A 21,074-nucleotide genomic window follows, 5' to 3' on the forward strand; every position below is an offset into this window, starting at 1 on the left:
GGTGTTCTGTATCAACAAACGGGGATGCACGTTCCTCTCCCCTGTGCCAGGAAGCCCTCCTGTTGTGGGACTTCTGTGATGAGCACTCGATACATCTGCAAGCATCGTACCTCCCCAGAGTACAGAATGAGTTGGTGGACTATCTCAGCAGGTCATTCTGTGGCCACGAGTGATCCCTTCGCCCAGATGTGGCAAACTCAATCGTCCATCAATGGGGCTTTCCCCAGATAGACCTGTTCGCCACCTGACGCAACAGGAAGTGCCAGCAGCTTTGCTTCTTTCTGAATCACAGTCCGGGTTCCATCGCTGATGCATTCCTCCTCCCATGGGGAGACCATCTCCTATACACGTTTCTGCCCATTCTGCTCGTTCACAAGGTGCTCCTCAAGATTCAGAGGGAACGAACTTCAGTGATATTGATAGCTCCAGCACTGGCACACATCACTCCTGCAAATGTCCATGGAAGCTTCAGTCACCTTGCTGCTCTTCCCGGACTTAGTAACTCAGGATCACGGCAGTCTTCAACACCTGAACCTCGAATTCCTACACCTCATGGCATGGAAGTTCCATGGCTGAACCTGATGGAGCTTTCTTGCTCAGACCCGAGTTAGACAAGTCCTTCTTGGCAGTAGGAAGCCTTCCACCAGGGCTACCTACCTTGCCAAGTGGAAGAGATTTTCAATCTGGTTGGCGCAGCACCGTTCGTCCCCAACACTTGTCTCTGTGCCACTTATGTTGGACTATTTCCTCCATCTCAAGCAGCAGGGACTGTCTGTCATCAATAAGGTTCGTTTGGCTGCCATCTCTGCCTTTCACCCCGGAGCAGAGGGCTGCTTGCTCTTTGCTAACCCTATGGTTAGTAGCTTCCTTAAAGGTCTCGGCAAAGTGTACCCGCAGGTCTGACAGCCGGTCCGAGCTTTGGACCTCAATCTGGTCCTTTCCAGACTCCTGGGTCCACCCTTTGAACCTTTGGTGACATTCTCTCTCTCTCTCTTTTTAGACACAGACACACACACAGACTCTCTCTTCCCCCCCACTCCCCCCCCCCCCCCGCGCGTGCGCGCTTCTGGTAGCAATAACCTCAGCCAGAAGGGTGTCTGAGCTCAAAGCCCTGACATCAGATCCCCCTTACGCTGTGTTCTCTAAGGACAAGGTTCAGCTCAGACCCCGCCCGACTTTCCTCCCGAAGGTTGTCTCCCAGTTTTACATCAACCAGGACATCTTCCTCCCAGTATTTCATCCTAAGCTTCACTCAAGCGGCAGGGAGCAAAGGCTTCCCTCATTGGATGTCCGCAGAGCGCTAGCCTTCTACATTGGGAGAACAAAGCCGTTCTGAAAGTCGGTCCAGTTATTCGTGGCAGTGGCGGACAGGGTGAAAGGTCTTCCTGTCTCTTCTCAGCAAATATCGTCATGGATCACATCCTGCATCCATGAGTGCTAGAACCTGGCGAAGGTGCCAACTCTTCTGATCACTGTATACTCCACCAGGGCTCAGGCCTCTTCAACGGCTTTCCTGGCACAGGTTCCCACCCAGGAAATCTGCAGAGCAGCGACATGGTCCTCCATACACACTTTCACCATGCAGTATGCAATCACCCAGCAGGCCAGAGATGATGCGACCTTTGAAAGAGCAGTGCTCCAATCAGTGGACAACTCTGACCCCACCTCCTGAACTTGGCCTTGTGATCCACCTGATTGGAGTGGACATGAACAAGCAGTCAAAGAGGAAAAAATGCTTACTCACCTTCTCCTAACTGTTCTTCGAGATGTGGTGTTTATGTCCATTCTAATACCCACCCTCCTACCCCTCTGTTGGAGTAGCCAGCAAGAAGGAACCTAGGGGGTGGCAGGGCTCTGTATTGAGCGTCATGAAGGCGCAACTCCAGGGGGCCCCGAGGCTGACCCAATGGAGGCTGCTACGGGAAAAATTTTCTGGCTACCATGCACATGTGTGCATGCACCTGATTGGAATGGACATGAACAACACATCTCAAAGAACAACAGTTACAAGAAGGTGAGTAACTTCATTTTTTTCATATAATGGTAGCAGTTCAAAAGATAGCAAGAAAGGGTGCCCTGTACCTCTTAAACTCTTTGTTGCTTAGATTGGTCATCTCAAACTAGATCGTAACTAATCAGTCAGACTTTGGAGTTTCTGTGATGTTTACTAACAAGGACTAAAGGATAAATCTAAATGAGCATGTAACAGGGGCCAACCACTTTTCAGGCACCCCTTTGTGGCTTGGGTGGCTCTACTGTGACCTGCCTCAGTTTCCCCTTCTGCTACATAGCCCTTAAAGTCTACACAATCCAAATATTCAATGCATTCCCCTTCTGGAGTCCAATTTATTAAAACCTGCACATTGTGTTGCAAAACCAAACTCAAACCGCAGAGAACTCGTCTATATGAACATTTAGTTGGTGCCAAGCTGTTGCATACTCACCTGCTGTGTACTAACTGTCTGCTCCTGTTTCAAAATGGGGTGTAGATTAAAGTGCTCTAGGGCACTTTTAGTGTGTGGCAGTAGAGTCTGCACAGAGAGGTAGTCAGTGAAAGGCTAATGCAAGGTAGATTTACACCCCAGCTTGTGGCGAACTAAGTGTTTGTTTAGACAAGGCCAGAGTCTTTGCCCCAGTCCCAAGCTGGGCACAGGCCCTCCTCCTGAGGGTCTGTCTTCCCTTCAGAGTTCTAATACTCTCCTCTCTCCTTGTGTCAGGAGCTCCCAGAGCTGGGTTGTAATCAAATAGAGCCTTTTTTACTGCCTGCAGCACTCTCCTACAGCTGCTCTCTCAGGCCAGCTGCAGCATCCCAGGCTTCTGTCGTGCCTGGCACTTCTAGTCTAGGCCTAGCTGGAGTGTTATGTTCCCATTTGAGCTCCCCTTTCCAAGGACTACCCACAGGAGTCTGTACTTTCCTTCTCCTGATCACATGACCTCATGATCTCACTCATTGTTACCCACCTAGGGAGGTGAGCTGATCTTCTCACAGGTGAGGCTGAGGGTCCATTTCCTCTTAGAGGCGGGCCAGCCACCCAGTGATAGAACACTTGCCTTGTGAAGGAATTTTAAAATGTAACAGTTAATCTCTTACACTGCATTGAATTAGAATCTCTTTAAACTAACAGATTACCTGAAGAGAAAATGAAATAGAGGTCCAGCGCATACACAGGAGAATTTTATAAGCAGCTAGTTGTACTCTATCTCCAGCATGGTAAAACCAGGAAGCTGTCTGTTTCAGTCTTCTGATCTAAAAGTGACTTCCAGTTACTTATTTTAGCCTTTATTGAGACTTCTTCTCTTTCTAAGGAAAATATGTAGCCAAGGCTGTTGTAGGTAGTTTCACATGCAATGTATTGTACAGTTATTTAAAAAATATTAACATATTGATCTATTGCACTGCCCTGTAGGAGATTTTTGGAAAAGAAGTTTCTAAATTGGAAGAGCCCACAGCAGCTGGAGAGGTCAGAACTGGGAAATGGAAAGTACCTACGTATAAGGACTATCTGGATCTTTTTAGAAGCCTATTGAACTGTGATACAATGAAGGTAAAAGCCCACTTAACGCTGAGACCCAACAAGAAAAAGTTGAACTCCTTGATTTTTTTTGTTACATTTATTCAATTAATCCAAGATTACTATTTGAATAAAGTTTATTGCTCTTGAAAGCAAGTAACTAACGTCGCTGGCCTCATACAGCCATATATTGTGCAGGCTGCCTTGCTTGGTTCTGCCAAAGAATCCTAATCCTGTCCTGTTCTTATCCCTGCTATGCCAACCCTAGATTTCTTCCAGGCAGGCAGCCAGTCATGCTGCAGTATAGTGATTTAATGATATGGACTCTGAATGTGGACTGAGGGTGCGACGATCACATTAATTTAACAAAGATGAATTTGACCTCCTGGGGTGAAAGGCTTCTGTACTAACCCACTGCACCACAATCCCCCAAAACTTTACAGGTTTAAAAATAAGGAAGAATATAAATTTCAGAGTAGCTCTTACCATTGTTTTGAAGTTTATCCCTTTTTCTCCCACAAAGGATTCCGTTTTGGCAGATGAAACGTTTCTGATCGCAAATTCACCACTGCTTTCTCTGAACCGTTTGTTGTATGATGAACTTATAAAATCAGTATTGAAGATTATTGAGAAGTTGGACCTGACAGTTCAGAAACTGAATGTTAGTGAACAGGTGAGGCCTGATATTTTGCAATAATTTTTGTGATGAAAACCCCAAATCCCAGTCTTTTGCCTTTCTTTCCATACAGTGTAGCCCTTGAAGTCTCCTTGAGTTAAAATTCATAATAGTCAAAAAGTATTAAATTTTATTTCTGGAAGCTATTTCCAAACTGCCATGATGGCTGTCTTCAAGACAGACAAAATTCCCTCCTTGGCATCCTGTGATCTCATTATTTTTGTTTTTCTTAGTGAGTATTTTCAGTTATTACAAGTCCAATGAATTACATATGTCTGTTTTTAAAAAGATAGATTAACGTGTAGCAAACTAGTGAGTATATTCTTTTTCCTGCCCTGCTGCTGACTGATAACAGTGGGTAAGTATTGTTCCAATCTGTAATGCCCGCTCTGTTGAAGCACATAAGCACATATTACCCCCCTTTTTTTTTTTTTTTTTCTTTCCCCCACCCCAGGATGAAAATGAATCTGACACTGCTTTGGTTGTTCCTACTTCTGATCCAGCTTCAAACCTTCAGCCAACTAAGCCTAAAGATTTTATAGCATTTGTTAACCTAGTAGAATTCTGCAGGTACTGCAAGTTCTATAATTTGGGAATTCTGGAGTAGGTGCTGGGATAGTAAGATGCTATAGAAATGTGAACTATTAGTATTGAGTGTGATCATTTCCTGGTTTCAAATCCTTGGGCCTACATAGTCCCGCCATGCAGCGGGAGCGTGTAGGTTTCTGGCTATATTTGACATCTGTTTAAAGTGCACAATGTCCAGAACACTAGTTGGAAGCCAGTAAGCATATTTTGAACATTTAGGTTGTGGGTGAAAATATTAGTATACACTGAAACTGTATAGAAGATTTGCAGCAAACTCCAAGATACATCATGCCCTTCAAATTGAGTGAGGAATTAACTGTGTGACTGCTGCACTTTAATGCTATGTCATCCATATATTCTAAGTGCTTTAGCTTCAGATTCTTAAACTTCAGAAACTTACAATTCAATATTAGAGGTTTTTGTCACCATTCTAGCATTCTTATAAGATGGTTGATAAGTTAGTCATTCACCTTCATTTTATTCTCAGACATGCTTGCCTATAATAAAATACCATATATAATTACACTAGCTATTGTAGGATATAATAATTATGAGGACTTTCAGTTCTCATGCTTTAGATCATAAGATCTCCTTTAAAATGTACTACACTATTTTACTGTGAAGGCCCCAAACTCTACAATAGCGTTATTGTAATCTGTAAGTGTTTAGGATCAGTATTGTATTATATTCTTTATAAGGGTGATCACTGGAGGGGTCAGGAAGAAATTCTCTTTGTGCCCTATATAATGTGTAATTAGGGGCAGTCTGGGAATTTTACTCTTTCCTCTTTAGTTTCCTGTAACTGATTTCTTTTCAATATTGATAGTTGGTCTGTTGCATTATGGCAGTTCTCATGTTTTTCACTTTCAAACAAAATAAATTGAAATGAGTTTTTCTTATACCAGTCTGAATGTTCCCTGTGCATTTATTTTATAGAGAAATTCTGCCAGAGAAGCATGTTGAATTTTTTGAACCATGGATGTATTCCTTTGGTTATGAGCTTATTACTCAGTCAACACGGTTACCTCTTATTAGTGGATTCTACAAATTGCTCTCTGTTGCAATGAAAATTGCCAAGAAAATAAAATATTTTGAGGTGAGTACTCTCACTTGGAGCATCTCATTTTGTATTTTAATGACTATGCAAGTTGATATATACTTTTGCACAACTGAAAATATTTATTAGTTATTGTTCATTATTTTATTTAAAAATTTGCGTGCAAATTATGCCTTTTTGCAGAAAAAACCAACCTATTGGAAAGCTGAAATTGGGCTGAAAACTCAGCTTTTTAAAATATATCATCCATGCGGGATTCCTTTCTGCTGGATCTTAGCTTCTTAGTGTGAGATTAATAGAACTCATCTAGCACTTAAGGTGTTTGACGTTTAAGGTGACTGGCCAGATTCTCCGCTGATGTAAATTGTCATAGATCCATTGGCTCCAATGGAAGGAGGCTGATTTATACAAGCTAGGAAAATGGTCCGATAAATTCAGAGAAGCAGAATTACCAATTCAATAAATTACTCTTTCATTCTCTGAGTTTGTATCCTGTTGTGGGAGGAGCATTCATGTTCAAGGAAGCTTTTGGGCAAAGGAGGTCCTTCAATTAAATGGATATCCTTAGAGCTGTGAGGGAGGGAAAATCACAGATGTTGAACCACCTTCTGCTGTCCTTCTGCACTGCATACCTTCTCCTACCAAAAATAGGAGTATGGTTCCTACAAAGAGCCTGGCTGTGCCTACCTCTCCAAGAACTGTAGAAGGGAAGGACCAGTTTTTCACAAAAGTTCAAACTAAGAAGGTTGCCATTGATTTCCACAGAAATTGTGTAGACATTTATGCAGGTTAGCATGAGGGGATGATGCTATGGTGAGCAGCTGCCTTTTCCTACCCCACTCTTTCTAGCCACACCTTTATAAACCTGCAGAGCCATATATGCACACTGTTCATGGAGAGAATCTTGCTTGTTTTCTCTTTGGCCTGGGGTGAGGGTTGGGGAGAGGAAGTGATGCTGCTGCTTAAACTCCTCCATCCACATGCATATTGATCACTTTGGCTAGTATTTGCATACATTTAGTTGCCTCTGTACCTCAAAGCAGAGAGGATGACTGTCTTCAGTGCTTTTTGGTAGTATGTAATGGTGACTTTTGCTGAGAAAAGAGAATGAACGTACATTTTAAGCTTTCACTTTAGCAGATCTGTTAGTATTCAGGCAATAACCTATTCTTATCCTGTAGCTTTTTGTTTTGAGCCTAACTTGCGGAACAAGACTTGATGTCTGTCAGAACACGTACCTTTTGTGTATATATTTTTGTATTATTATTCATAGCACTGATGATAGTTTCTGTTTGGCAGGGTATAAGTCCAAAGAGTTACCAAAAATGCCCTGATGACCCTGAGAAGAGCTCTTGCTTTGCACTATTTGCAAAATTTGGAAAAGAGGTAAACCATTTTCTTTGTTAGGCTTTTATTACTATATCAGTGTAAACAGTGTTATTTCCAGTACAGCATTTTTAACAATAGTATCTTTTTGATTTTTGTCTCCATCATAATACAGCATTATCCCAGCATTTTGGGTTATAAGAGATACTTACTTTCAATAAATATGACCATGCGCAAGTGCCTTTCCCTGCCTGCTTGCAAGCACAGTCCAAATACTCTGTAGTCCAAACTTGCTGCATTTCTAAGATTTGGTTTCATTAACGTAGAAACAAACAAACAATAAGATCAAATTCAGCTCAAGCCTTCTCCTGACTTGGCTGCTCAGCCAACACCCTAAATCTCTTATGTTTGGGTGGAGAAATAAACCACCTGCCTGCATAAGGGCTAGTCTACACTGGCAACTCCCAGCGCTCTTTAAAAAAACCTACCTTAACGGGGGGCGTAGCTCCCAGCGCTGTGAGTGCTGTTTACACTGGTGCTTTACAGCGCTGCAACTTGTTGCACTCGGGTGTTTTTTCACACCCCTGAGCGAGAAAGTTGCAGTGCTGTTAATTGCCAGTGTAGACAAGCCCTTAGTCACCAAAAACACCTTAAGAGTCTCTGGTAGGATCAATACCTGCTCCCTGACTGGTATGTTTCAGACCGAAAAAGGTCATTGCAGTAAGCTGAAGTAATTGTGTCAGATAACCCAATAGTGCAGTATAAAACTATACAATATGCTTCATTCTTTCTTTAAGTAAAGTTCCAAAATGACTAGAAGTGATTCTGACTTGGGAGAAAGACATTTACATCCCTTACTCAACTTAAATGTAAAGTTGATTCATTAAACAAATATAACTATTATCATGCCTTTTAGTCCATCCCCCCATGGTAAATGATTAGTGCCAAGAATGAACTTCAGGGAAGGAAATGCTGCTTAGTATAAAATAAATAGCAACACATATCTTCCATTGTTAAATGAAAATAATCAATTCAAGGGGAACAATTGTCAGTTCTCTTTTTAAATATGGATGGTAAATTCTACCATACTGCAGTGGAATCATCTCGGCAAATCAAAGGATGTGCAGTTCCTGATCTACAACTATACAGTTACTTCTCAGTTGTGCATTCTATATTGCATGATAATGAGTTATTCTCTATGTGGCATTCAGATCCTATATCCAGATTTATTGTTTCAGTTTATAGAATGGATCTGTCACAAACTATATTTAAAAATGCATATTACAAAACAAATGTAAGTTGACATAATGTCAGTTAAAACGTACTCTGGTGTTCAAAAATGAGACTCAGTGTACCGCCTGAGAGAAAACAATGTGAATACATTGGCTTTGTAGTATGCTTATGTATGCAGTAAGTTAGGCTTTGCCGGACCAATGGAGGAAGGAAATTCCATAGTTAAAATCTAATCTTTGGCCCTAGAGTTTTGTTCAGGAGACAAGTTTAACAATATTAAGAGCAAGCACTGTCCTTAAACTGATTGTAGTCAGGAGATAAGTTCAAGTTCAGAAGCAGACAAATCATCCTATTACTCTTGATATGATATGATGATGACTTTTTTATAATATGGGATGTGAGTGAAGTATTTAAAAAGAAAAAACACTTAAACGTGTGATGTCAGTACAGCCCCTCATTAGAACTAGATTTTTAACTTACTCTTTGAACTAAAATCATACCAAAACCATGAAACCTCACAAAACCCTCTCTTCCAGTGGGGTTTAAAAGTTTTGGTTGATTCTACAGTACCTAAAATACCAAATCTTAAGTACAACCTTTACCCTCAAGGTATTTTCTGAGCTGCTGTGAATTTCTGTTATCCTACCCATTATGTTCTAGTCACTAAGCAAGATTCCTGTGGTATATGAATTATATAGCAACATATAGTGATAAAGCCAACACTTTCAAGATCCTTTTAAGGTTTTATTTACCAACTAAACAAATGATCTGCTCAATTATTATTGTTACATTTCTGAATTTTAGGTAACAGCAAAAATGAAACAGTACAAAGACGAGTTGTTAGCATCATGTCTGACCTTTGTACTCTCCTTACCACATGACATCATCATGCTTGATATCAAAGCATACATTCCTGCATTGCAGGTGGGTCAGTGTGATGTATAGTTAACATTCTTTGTTGGCTTTTGTTTTTAAAATCACTCTTGCAAAACTTTGTAATTGTATATGATTTTTTTTTTTGACGGACAGGTAAGAAATCTCTTTCACTTTTGCACTAGCATCATCATTGATAAAAAGTTGGGTCATTGACCCTTTTGTGTGAGCTGGTAAATTTGTATGGCTAAAACGTGATGTTTGCAGCTCCACCTGAAGGTTGTGATCATGCAAAGGAGTTCCAATGTTGTAATGTAGTAAAATAAATGTTTGGTACATTAGCATGTCAGCTCTTAAGGAACTAAAGATATAAAAGGACATTATAATTTATTGTGTTATAATTTACTCATAAAGGTATCTTTTCTTTAAATCTTAGTATTGATTCCCAAAATATTTAATAGCTTTGTTGGCTTAATATGTAGAGTGCATTTAAGCTGGGCCTCAGCTATACCCCAATGGCTGATGTGGGGCTGGATGCCCTGGAAGACTGGTCAGCTCGCATTCCCAAACATATAATACAGCCTTACTACAAGGATGTCCTTCCTCTCTTCGATGGCTATTTGAAAACCACTGGATTGGCAGGTATGTAGTAGAAAACATTGATAGTATAGAAATATAGAGTTGGGGGCATTTGCAAGCTTTAATATATTCAAGTATAATATAATAAAAAATTCAGTAGAGCGTGAGGGTGCGGATGTAGGATACTTGCAGCTTATTGTAGAAACTCTTGCATGTGGAATATTAGGAGATTCTTCTACAAACAAGAATTGTGCTGCTTTTTTTTTTTAAACTGAGAGATCAGTGACTGCTGCAAGTAGAATCCCAACAATAGCAAATGGTATCAGTTTATTTGCGTCATCCTTCATATTGTTTTCAGCAGTAGCTAACAGGACAATAACTGTTGTATTACCCCTAGTTTATTGTGGTAAGTTTTGTGATGTTAGTGGGAGTTCTGTGTACCCGTGAGTGGGCAATAACCCCAGTTACTGGTTTTCACTTCCAGCTATAATAACTGGCTTTTTCAGTGCTCAAGTAAAAGGCCCATATTGGATAGTGAAATTTTACCTCTACTGACACCTCAATTAGCTGTTGTGTAATAATAATTTCTGAAAAATTAGCAGAGCCTCTTCATGGCCAATCTTGTGCCACCCTGTAAATTGCCTTGGGGGGGAAGCTTTGTGTTAGAGAATGGCTATTGCCCTTCTCTGTGCACCTCACAAGTTCAAGCAAGTCCTGTCTTCAGTTCACCCATGCTCCCAATGGTTGATGACAATAGTCCTCTTGTCTCTTTTCTGGTGGTAAGTTTCCTTTGAGTCAGCTTAAAGTTGGTTCCGTAACATGAAGAGTTTTTCCATGTCTGATATCTGAAAAGGAACTTAATTTTTTGCAAAATCACTTTTAAGAGAATAAATTCAGTGGATTTGAGTATATGGGCAGTATACATTACAGTATATGGGCATTAATAAGCTGCTTCTTTTTGATCAGATGAATCCCAGAATAATTGGGAAGTGAGGAAGCTTTCTCGTGCAGCCCAGAAAGGATTTAACAAAGTTGTGATACAACGTCTGAAAAAAGCAAAGACCCTTTCATTGGTAAATCCTTCTTTCTCTATTGAAACGACATTAACACTTCTGTTCTGCTCAGCTTTCAAAACCAAAGAGTATTATATCTTTTCAGAAGTAGATGTGAAAATACACTGTTTATATCTTAAATCAGAGTGAATCATTTATTTGCTGGCAGTAACAGCATGTAACCATGAATTCTCTCATTTTTCTTAGTGACGTTTCATGTATTTTTTTCTTGTATATAATATGAGGCCTGACTGACATGTTGAATAAACTGATGTTGTCAGATGCCTTCCAACATCAGATGCTGCACATATAGGCTTGTGAACAGGGCCCTGTGGATCCCTTGATTGTGGAAATCACTTCTTGCCACAGAATTGGGCTCAAGAGTTTAAGCTTTTATTTTTGAAAATCTGTTTCTGGCCTGTACAATTGCAGAGTAAATCTTGGGTACAGATTGATGCAGAATTGTCTTCCTAAATCTGCGGATAACCAGGAACAGTAGTGTGGCGGTTCAATGATGAGACAGAACACAGATTTATTCAAGCAAGCAAGCTGGTCAGCTGAAATGGGCTGCTGCCTGTCAGCTTTCCACCTTCTCCTTTATTATATTTCTCCCCCCTGCACATTACCTACTTTCACCGCAAAGGAATGCATGACATTGATTAATATTCTTGTTTTTCAGCCTCTATCTACTACATTCCTAATTCTCAGGCCTTAAGGCCAAGCCAAGGAAGCTTCCCACGATTACTGTCCTTTAATCAAGTTCCCACCTTTAATCAAGTTCCCAGGGTTCATATCTGGTCCTCGTCCTTGGACGGAGCAATGTGTTGCTCCTCACAACGGTCAGGGTGTGCCCTGACTGTTTGCAGGTGGATGGACCAAACATGGGCCCTTCATCTCCCCCTTTTTGTTTAATTATACTCGGCCCTCTCATGGGAGCCGTCAATTTGCTTTTGCGAGCAATTTAACTCCCAAACAGACAAGGACATAACTCGGGGAGCTTGCCAGGGCGTATCTCTACAAAGCCTTAGCAAAGAGGGAATACATTGTACACAGCAGCAGCAAAAAATAAGCCCAATGATTATAAACACAGCATAACCAAAAAGTTGTCGCAGCCAGCCTAGAGATGGCTTGTACTAGTGCAGTTAACCACACGCGCACAGGTGACATCATTGGCCCCGGCCGGGTACGATGTGTGGAGGGATATAGCCGTGTGAGGCAAGGTATAGTAGGCCGGGCCCCAATTAGCCATGCCAGAGTACTGGGAAGAGAGATTCGCGTAAGCAGCGAGCATCGTCTCATTCCCTATCTCCTCAGGGTGATGACATACTGGAATAAGGCATGTACCTAACAATTCTCCGGCTTCTACAGAATTAGACAAACAAAAGTGGGTAACATTTGCTATTGAAGCCAATCTTTCCCATATGTTATACGTCATTCGGGCCCGTAACGGGGGAAGCGCTTCCGAGCCAACCCCCACAGGAAACAGCAGGCACAAAAAGCATACAATCAGTACAGAATTAGCAGTGATTTGGGCGAGAATCGCCACAAACAAAGTCTCAGGAGTCTCTGGCTGTTGGTTTGCTGCCAGTCTTCGTTGAGCCGCCGCGACCAATGCTTTTACTGCTCCCCATGTCACGGGCTGGCTTGGGGCGCTACGCCTCTTCCGTTTCCGTCCCGCCGTTGTTGACCCGGGAGGCACCGCGTTCTCCTCCAAGGTCAGCTGAAACTCCGGTATGGGGTTTGGCAGCCCCTGGCGCCATGCCATGCTGTTTCAGTGCCGGTCGCACACACCGGGCTGGAACCCACAACGGTCCTGCAGGGAGAGACACCGCAGCATATCCCCGACCCCAAGTGATTAGAGGTACTGGGCCCAGCCACTGCGGATCAGGCAGCTGACGGTAAAAGACACGCGGTCTTTCCAGTACCTCAGATTTGTGAAAATGCCGATCCGCGGGGGTCTGCTGATCTGCGTTCAGCGTTAAGTTATTTAAAGTAAACAAAAGGATATGCATTTGTTGTTGAATGTCTCCTAAGGTTCGGAGACGCAGCTCCCCTTGTTTTAATTGTTTATCAAGCAAGGTTTTGAGCGTGCGATTGGCACGTTCAACAATGGCTTGGCCCGTGGAATTATAAGGGATCCCGTGTTTAAGACGGACGTCCCATCGGGCACAAAAGGTGGAGAGGGCTGTGGAGCAGTAGGCTGGGGCGTTATCTGTTTTAATCTGGCTTGGGCGACCCATAACAGAAAAACAGGCTAGCAAATGGTGAATCACTTTGGCAGTGGCTTCCCCACGCTGTGGGGTTGCCCAGAGAAATCCTGAATAAGTGTCAACAGAAACATGTAAAAAGGAATAGGGGCGGAATTGTGGCACGTGAGTGACATCCATTTGCCACAACTGATTCGCTGCGGTACCTCTGGGGTTAACGGCATAAGAAAAGGTAGGGGCAGCAGCGGCACAGTGGGGGCAGGAACGAACAATGGAACGTGCATGATCAGTAGGAATGTGAAACTGCCGGGCCAAAACTGAGGCAGACTGATGAAAAAAGGCATGGCTTTCAATGGGGTCAGAAAAAAGAGAATTTACCTGACCACGTAGCGCGCGATCGGCGCGCGCATTGCCCTCAGTGAGTGACCCAGGCAAAGGGGTATGACTGCGAATGTGAGCAACAAAATAAGGAAAATTACGAGTGGAGATAAGATATTGCAAAGACAAAAATAGGCGAAGGAGGTCCGCATCGACCTGAGGGGTAATGAGGGCAAGGGGTAAATGATCAATCACTTGATAAACATAATGGGTGTCCACAATTAAATTAAAGGGACAATCAGCAAAAAGTTGAAAGGCCAAAATAACAGCAGCCAGTTCCGAGCGCTGCGCGGAACGCTGAGGCAGTGTAAAACGAGAATGCCAGCGAGGGGGGTCACCGGATTGATAGGTGACTACACCTCGATGTGAAGAGCCATCAGTAAAAAGAGTAACAGCAGAAACAATGGGTTGAGAGTGGCTAAGACGATGAACAATTAGAGGCACCTTTTGGGTAATTACCAACCGAGGATCTTTTGGGGGGTTATAAGAAATTTCTCCCACATAATCACAAAGAGCAACCTGCCAAGCCAAAGAGGTGTGGCACAAGGAATCAAATTCACTACGGGACAAGGGGAACACAATATCAACTAAATCAGTGCCAGTGAGTTGCACTGCACGGTGGCGGGCTTTACGAACAAGATCAGACAGGGCATCTAGATAGGGGTAAATATTCCGAGGAGGAGTGGAGGAGAGGTACAGCCACTCTATGATAGAGACGGCTGTATTCGTACGGGGTACAAACAGAGCCGCAGTGGGCGTATGAGGGGTGGCAAGAAGAATCAACCGTAGGGGACGGACCTCAGGGGGTCTGTCCACAAACTGCTGACTCAATGCTGCATTAATTTGTCGAATGCAGGCAATGTGCTCTTCAGTGATGGCAATAACTGCACCCGGTGCTCGGGCTCCACGTAGGAGGTCGAACAACGGCTGCAGCATTGAGGTGGGGAGACGAAAATAGGGCCGAATCCAATTTAAATGACCCAAAATCTGTTGTAATTTAACAAGGGTTAGGGGTTGAGGTAGAGTTAGTGCCGGACGAACCGGAGCAGCATAGGTTTGTAAAACCTTATGGCCGAGGTAGTGGTAGGGATAAGAGCGTTGGATTTTTTCTGGTGCCACCAACAGGCCATTTTGGCCGAGAATTTGAGACAAAGATTCAATCTGTTGTTCCGTGACCTGGGGACCACTAAGCAAAATGTCATCCATATAATGGTAGACCTTTAGCGTAGGGTACCGGGCACGGAAAGGGGTGAGGGCCCGATCCACAAAAAGCTGACACAAGGTTGGACTATTTTGCATTCCCTGGGGTAAGACCTTCCACTGATATCTTTGAGAGGGTTGCTGATTATTATATTGTGGCACCGTAAACGCGAATTTTTCGCGATCTTGTGGGCAAAGGGGGATGGTGAAAAAACAATCTTTTAAATCTAACACACAGAGCTGATCGGTTTGAGGAATTAAATTTGGATTTGGTAAGCCAAACTGCAAGGGGCCCATAGGTTGGATGCGTTTATTTATTTCCCTTAAATCATGTAACAGCCGCCAAGCACCAGATTTTTTCCTAATAACGAACACCGGGGTGTTCCAGGGACTAGTAGAGCACTCCAAGCGCTGTGCCTGCAAATGCTGCTGCACAAGCGAATGAAGCACTTTCAGCTTTTCTAGAGGGAGGGGCCACTGGTCAATCCAGACGGGCTCTAAGGATTGCCATACCAAGGGTAATGCGGAGGGCAATGTGGGTGAGGGAGGGTTTTGAGCCATCAGATATTAATATCGAGGGTGGTGTCCAGCTTTGTAAGTAAATCACGGCCCCAAATATTGAGGTGGACAGGGAGCACAAAAGGGCGGATAGTAGCAAGGGCACGGCCTCCCGGTTTAGAGACCGTGACCCAAGACAAACTCTGTCGCCCGGGTTTACTACCCCCGATCCCCCACAACTCTTTAGAAGGAACCATAGGCCAACTAACCGGCCACTCCGGATCACGAATCACCGTAACGTCAGCTCCAGTGTCCACCAGCCCTGTGAAGGGAACATCATTTAAGAGAAGTGTTAACTGAGGTTTCGAGGGGCGGACTGACATTGTCAGAGCAACAAGTGGAGAGGACGTGCTGTGAGACGGCGAGTGAGACAACATTGATCCAAAGCCGCCTCCGCCCCGAGTTCGATCCTCGGCAGCTGGCACCTGATAGGGGACTAAAATCAATTGTGCAATTGACCGTCCACGCGGGAGCGACTGTGGAAGATGAGTCCACACCTGAACCTTAATAATGCCGGTGTAGTCGGCATCAATGACTCCGGGGATGACAAAAAAGCCCTGTTTCCCAGCATGAGAGCGAGGGAGAACGAGACCCACAAAGCCGGCAGGGAGAGGTCCCGTCACCTGAGTAGGTATGGCGCAGACCTCCCCTGGCAGCCGAAAATCAGTGTCCTCCTGCATGATCAAATCAAGCCCTGCACTTCCAGCAGTCGCCGCCCTCATAGAGTCTATGGATTTTAAGGCAGAGGAACGGTTGTCTGAGTGGGAAACACCCCCGTTTGGCCCTGGGTTCGGGGGGAACCCGTCGTGCGGTTTCCCGACCCGCTACGACACTGATTAGCCCAGTGATAGCCCTTCCCACACTTGGGGCACTTCTTTGAGGGTCGAGCGGGTGCCTTTGAGCGGCACTCCCGCTGAAAGTGACCTTCCTTACCACAGCGGTAACAACGCTTCCCTGCCCTCCCGGTTTTTCTCAGGGCGGCAGCCAGAACTCCAGCCTTATGGGCTTGTGTGCCGATGTTCTGGCACGCCCGTAGCATGTCTGAGAGCTCTAAAATGCCAGAGACTTGCGCCGTCTGGAGAGCACGGCGGCAATCCTCATTCGCATTCTCAACCGCCAATTTTAACAGGATCTCCTGAGCGGCCACAGCATTATCCACCTGTCGGAGGATAGCCTCCTGCAATCTGTTGGTAAAATCCAGAAAGGACTCTGATGCACCCTGACGGATACTGACAAAGCTTTTTGTAGGCTTGCCTGAATCCGGGACCCTCCGGAAAGCATGCTGGGCGCAGGTGGAAATGATAGGGAAGAAGACCTGAGGGAGTTGGGTCTGCTGCTCAACGGTAGCAAACTGTCCCTCCCCTGCCAATTGCTCATAAATAACATTAACACCTGCTGCTCTATGAATCTGGGCCTGACGGTCCGCCTCCTGTCAATACTCACTGACCCAAATAACATACTGACTGGGTGACAACATCATGCGCAACAGCGCCTTCCAATCTTCAGGGATCAAGGAGTACCCACTACCTAGCCCTTCAATGAGACCACGCACAAACGTGCTAGTCAGACCGAACTCGCGAATCGCCTTCTTTACCTCTCTAACCACCGAGTAAGGCAATGTAACCCAGGTTCCAACCGGGTTGCCCTGGTCGTCATTCTGCCAGGTCACCGGACAAACTGAGACCAGCTCAGCCAGCTCCTCTGCTGTAAGATCTGAGCGAGACTTCGCTGCGTGAACCATTTGTTGCACCAGCGAAAGCCTCTGAGCAGATGCAGACGACCCCGTGGGGGGCCCCGAAGCATGGGGTCCTAGGGGGGGAGGGTAATCACACACCGGCTCTGGCGGGGAAGGTAAGGGAGGCGGTGGTAAAAAAGGCACTGGGGGCGAAGCAGGGAGAGGGATGGCTGCAGGAGCCGACGGCGGTGGCGGAATTGGCAGTCCCTCTATTGGCGCGAGAGAAGGTTCTTCCGAGGCGACACACTGTGTCGTTCTTCCGAGGCGACACACTGCAGGAGCCGACGGGCGTGGCGAGATCACCAGCCTCGCGACGGAGGGCCTGTCCGAGGCGACACGCTGTATCGCATCGTGGCAGAGGTGCCAGGCATGTAGAGCCTGCACGGGCGCCCGAGGTTCTTCATGCAATGTCTGGCCCAAACGCTCCCAGTCCGCTAGCTTAAGGGTTCCGGCTTCAGGGTACCACGGGCACTGGGCACTCACCTCCTGTAACAGGAGAGTGAGTTCTCGAGTGGGGCAGACATGCTGAGCCTTACGCAGCAAATACTGTAGCTCAGTGCGATGTTGCACTTGCAAAGCAGAGAGGGAGCTTCCCATACTTACCACAACGAAAAATACTCACCGGGATCCATGAAGTGGATGAGTGACGCGTCTGAAACCCTTGCCGGGCGAGGTGAGTGCTGAGGGCCCCACGTTTGGGCGCCAGTTGTGGCGGTTCAATGATGAGACAGAACACAGATTTATTCAAGCAAGCAAGCTGGTCAGCTGAAATGGGCTGCTGCCTGTCAGCTTTCCACCTTCTCCTTTATTATATTTCTCCCCCCTGCACATTACCTACTTTCACCGCAAAGGAATGCATGACATTGATTAATATTCTTGTTTTTCAGCCTCTATCTACTACATTCCTAATTCTCAGGCCTTAAGGCCAAGCCAAGGAAGCTTCCCACGATTACTGTCCTTTAATCAAGTTCCCACCTTTAATCAAGTTCCCAGGGTTCATATCTGGTCCTCGTCCTTGGACGGAGCAATGTGTTGCTCCTCACAACGGTCAGGGTGTGCCCTGACTGTTTGCAGGTGGATGGACCAAACATGGGCCCTTCACAGTAGCACTGAGAGGTGAACTGTCCCACTCATCTCAGTGAGGTATTAACTCTGAAACATAAACCTGATGATCTGTGGTATATTGAAAATGTGCAACAGTATGAAATAATTGGAATTGAATATCACATGAATAATGCAGGGGTTAGTTAATTGATTGTGGTGCTTAACTTTATATGTATTTCAGTAAAATTTTTAAAAAGCCCTATGTAATAAAAACTATTTCAGAATTTCCAGAACATCCACCAGACTGCTGCTGATTTACATCCTGTTTGCTGCAGAGTACATGAGGCCTTGCTCAGAAGAAGTATCTGATATTTTCCTGACTGGTATTCAAGCCACACTAAAATCAGAATCTGGTTTTATAGTGGTTCTGAATGGTACTTTGTGGAAATTTTTGTATCCCATCCAAAACGTAATTGAAACTCCATGAAAGTCAGGCATATCACTCATCCAACCCAGGGGCTTCTCTCTCTCTTTAGAAAACAGTGGCATAGTTTAATTTATATGTAATTTAATTTGGGTAATTTAATTTATAAACTACCTGGAAGGAGACAGTTTTAAGCAGGTAAACAATAGCTAATCCTAGTTGTGTATGCAGTGTTGTACCCATGTCAGTCCCAGGGTATTAGAGAGACAAGGTGAGTGAGGTAATATGTTTTACTATTCTCTGTCGCTCAAAAGCTGGTCACTCACCAACAGAAGTTGGTCCAATAAAAGATATTCCCTCATCCGCTTTGTCTTTCTATTTGTGCAGACAGTGTCAAATCCAGTAGTTTATGAACAAAGCCAGCTAGTTTATACATTAAATTAATTTACATCATTGTTGGCTGCTGGATACTCAGCACTTCTGAAAATCAAGCATATGCCTAAATATGGATTTAGGAGCCTTACTTTAAGCCCCTATTTTTAAAAAAATCTTTACCTTAAGCGTTTTGATTTTGTGAAATTCTGCACCCAACATTGTATTCTGTAGTCATGTGATATTCCTGTGCAGAACAGAGACAAATGTGCCACAAAATTATTTTACCTTTCCTGCAGAAATTGCCACTGAAGTGTCACAAAATATGGTGACTGTTTTGATGCCTTCAGAGTCAATCTAACTAGGGAGAGGAACTGCATATGGAGCCAGATAAAAATATATATAAAATGTTTTCCAGTGCTTCTGTCTCTTACTGAGGCAAGAATTCCTCCCCCGCCCCCAACTGTTTTAACTTTGTGGACAGGAATTTACTAATTAAGACCCTAATCCTGTATCCACTTATATTTGTAAAGTTACACACATGCATGTGTAGCCCCACTGTCTCTTCACTTTTCTAATGAAGTTCTGAATTATCCAGGAAGAAGACCTGTCCTTGGAAGCTGTAAGAACTAGAGTGGTTCGGCTTCTTGGATCTTTGGGAGGGCAGATCAATCGAAATTTAGTTACAGGTGAGTGTCGAAAAATATTAAACACTTTTATGCTCTCTCTCGTTTACAACTGACTTTAAGTGCAGGTTCATAAATGTTATCCTTTTATGAAATAAGGTGACCTTACCAAATAAAACACTATTTTAGTAGGCTGGTTCTATTTTGTTAAGCTTTCCAGTTCACAAGAAGAAAGTAAAACCTATTATGGAATGATAAGTGTGTGTCTGCACTGCAGCTGGGAGTGCCATTCCCAGCTTGAGTAGACATACATGCACTATCTCTGCTCAAGCTAGCATGCTAAAAATAGCAGCGTGGTTGCGGCAGTACAGGTGGTGGCTTGGGCTAGCCACCTGAGTATGTATCTAGGACCTCAGTCAGGGTTGTACTTGGTGGCTAGCTGAAGCCACCATGGCCATGTTGCTATTTTTAATACATTAGCTTGAGCAGAGCTAGTGCATTTTTGTTTATTTGAGCTGGGAATTACACCTCTCAGCTTGCAGTGTAGACATACCCGAAAAGGTCACTTAGCCCCCAATCATGCAAAGCCTTACACATATACTTCACTTTATACACGGGATTGGTCCCTTTGATGACTATTAATGGAAAAGTCTGAAACTGACTGTACAAAGTGAAGTCGGACTCAGTTTTTGCCGCCTCCCATTTACCCCTTCTGCTCCCCAGGTTAACTATCATTTTCTCTTTTAATTTTAGACATTTTAGCGTCATATCTTGTAACTGGATCCACTTGTTTAGACCCTGTACTCACACTGAGTCCTGTTTGAAATTAGTGAGTTTCTGTGCATTTCCAAGAGTCTTCCTGCCTGGATCCAATTTGTAGAATCCCACCTCTAAGTGTTGCTTGTAACAGTAGCAGACCAAAAAAAATCCATATTGGACTTTTGAGAGAAGTGTTCTGAAACAAGCATGTTCCAATATGTTCCAAATTTATAAACTACTCTGAAATTACCTCTGTTGGAGTTGGATAGCAATGCTGTCTTGTGACAAGTTGACAGCAATTACTCTTCAAGTGACAGTGAAGCTGTTTTTCTGTGAAAGTGAGACCACCATTATTCTGACAAGTACCTTGATTAGCTGGGTACTTTGATGCACCCGTTGTTTGAAGTTGGCGGGGTTAGTCAAACAACTCTATCAAAATGCCTGAAAATCTCAGTGCTTTATGACTTGTGTTTTGATTTTTATTATCTGGTTAGTTGCATAGCATAAAGCTTATTTTTGTTTTGCTCTCTTCCTAATATACTAGCTGCTTCTGCAGAAGAAATGATGAAGAAATTTGTGTCCTGGGACACTGAGAAGCGCCTAAGCTTTGCTGTACCCTTTGCAGACATGAAGCCAGTCATCTACCTGGATTTGTTCTTGCCTCGTGTGACTGAATTAGCTCTATCTGCTAGCGACAGGCAAACTAAAGTATTGCCATTTTTGTGTTTGTTTTCATTATTAAATAATTGTCAGCTAATGCTTGTAAAAGATCTACTTCCTTTCTGAAGACTGTTCTGTTTTTGACTAAATCCTAGACTGTAACATGGTTCCTTGATGCAGCTCTATAATCATGTTGCTCTCCACGCTATAAACTA

The 21,074-nt window shown here is 43.9% G+C and overlaps 1 protein-coding gene across 5 annotated transcripts in view; it reads left to right on the top strand.

Moving 5' to 3' along the window:
- Window positions 1-21,074, top strand: part of PRKDC (protein kinase, DNA-activated, catalytic subunit) — a 165,401-nt gene that overhangs the window by 24,159 nt on the left and 120,168 nt on the right. For all 5 annotated transcript variants that reach the window (XM_037892647.2, XM_043539641.1, XM_037892649.2 and 2 more), the window contains 10 exons: window positions 3,408-3,545; window positions 4,036-4,185; window positions 4,643-4,758; window positions 5,713-5,872; window positions 7,133-7,219; window positions 9,197-9,316; window positions 9,748-9,907; window positions 10,811-10,917; window positions 19,413-19,503; window positions 20,744-20,907. In XM_037892647.2, coding sequence (XP_037748575.1) covers window positions 3,408-3,545; window positions 4,036-4,185; window positions 4,643-4,758; window positions 5,713-5,872; window positions 7,133-7,219; window positions 9,197-9,316; window positions 9,748-9,907; window positions 10,811-10,917; window positions 19,413-19,503; window positions 20,744-20,907 — 1,293 coding nt within the window. The remainder of the gene's footprint in view (window positions 1-3,407; window positions 3,546-4,035; window positions 4,186-4,642; window positions 4,759-5,712; window positions 5,873-7,132; window positions 7,220-9,196; window positions 9,317-9,747; window positions 9,908-10,810; window positions 10,918-19,412; window positions 19,504-20,743; window positions 20,908-21,074) is intronic.

This window comes from Chelonia mydas, chromosome 2, assembly GCF_015237465.2.
Source record: "Chelonia mydas isolate rCheMyd1 chromosome 2, rCheMyd1.pri.v2, whole genome shotgun sequence".
Classification (NCBI taxonomy): domain Eukaryota; kingdom Metazoa; phylum Chordata; order Testudines; family Cheloniidae; genus Chelonia; species Chelonia mydas.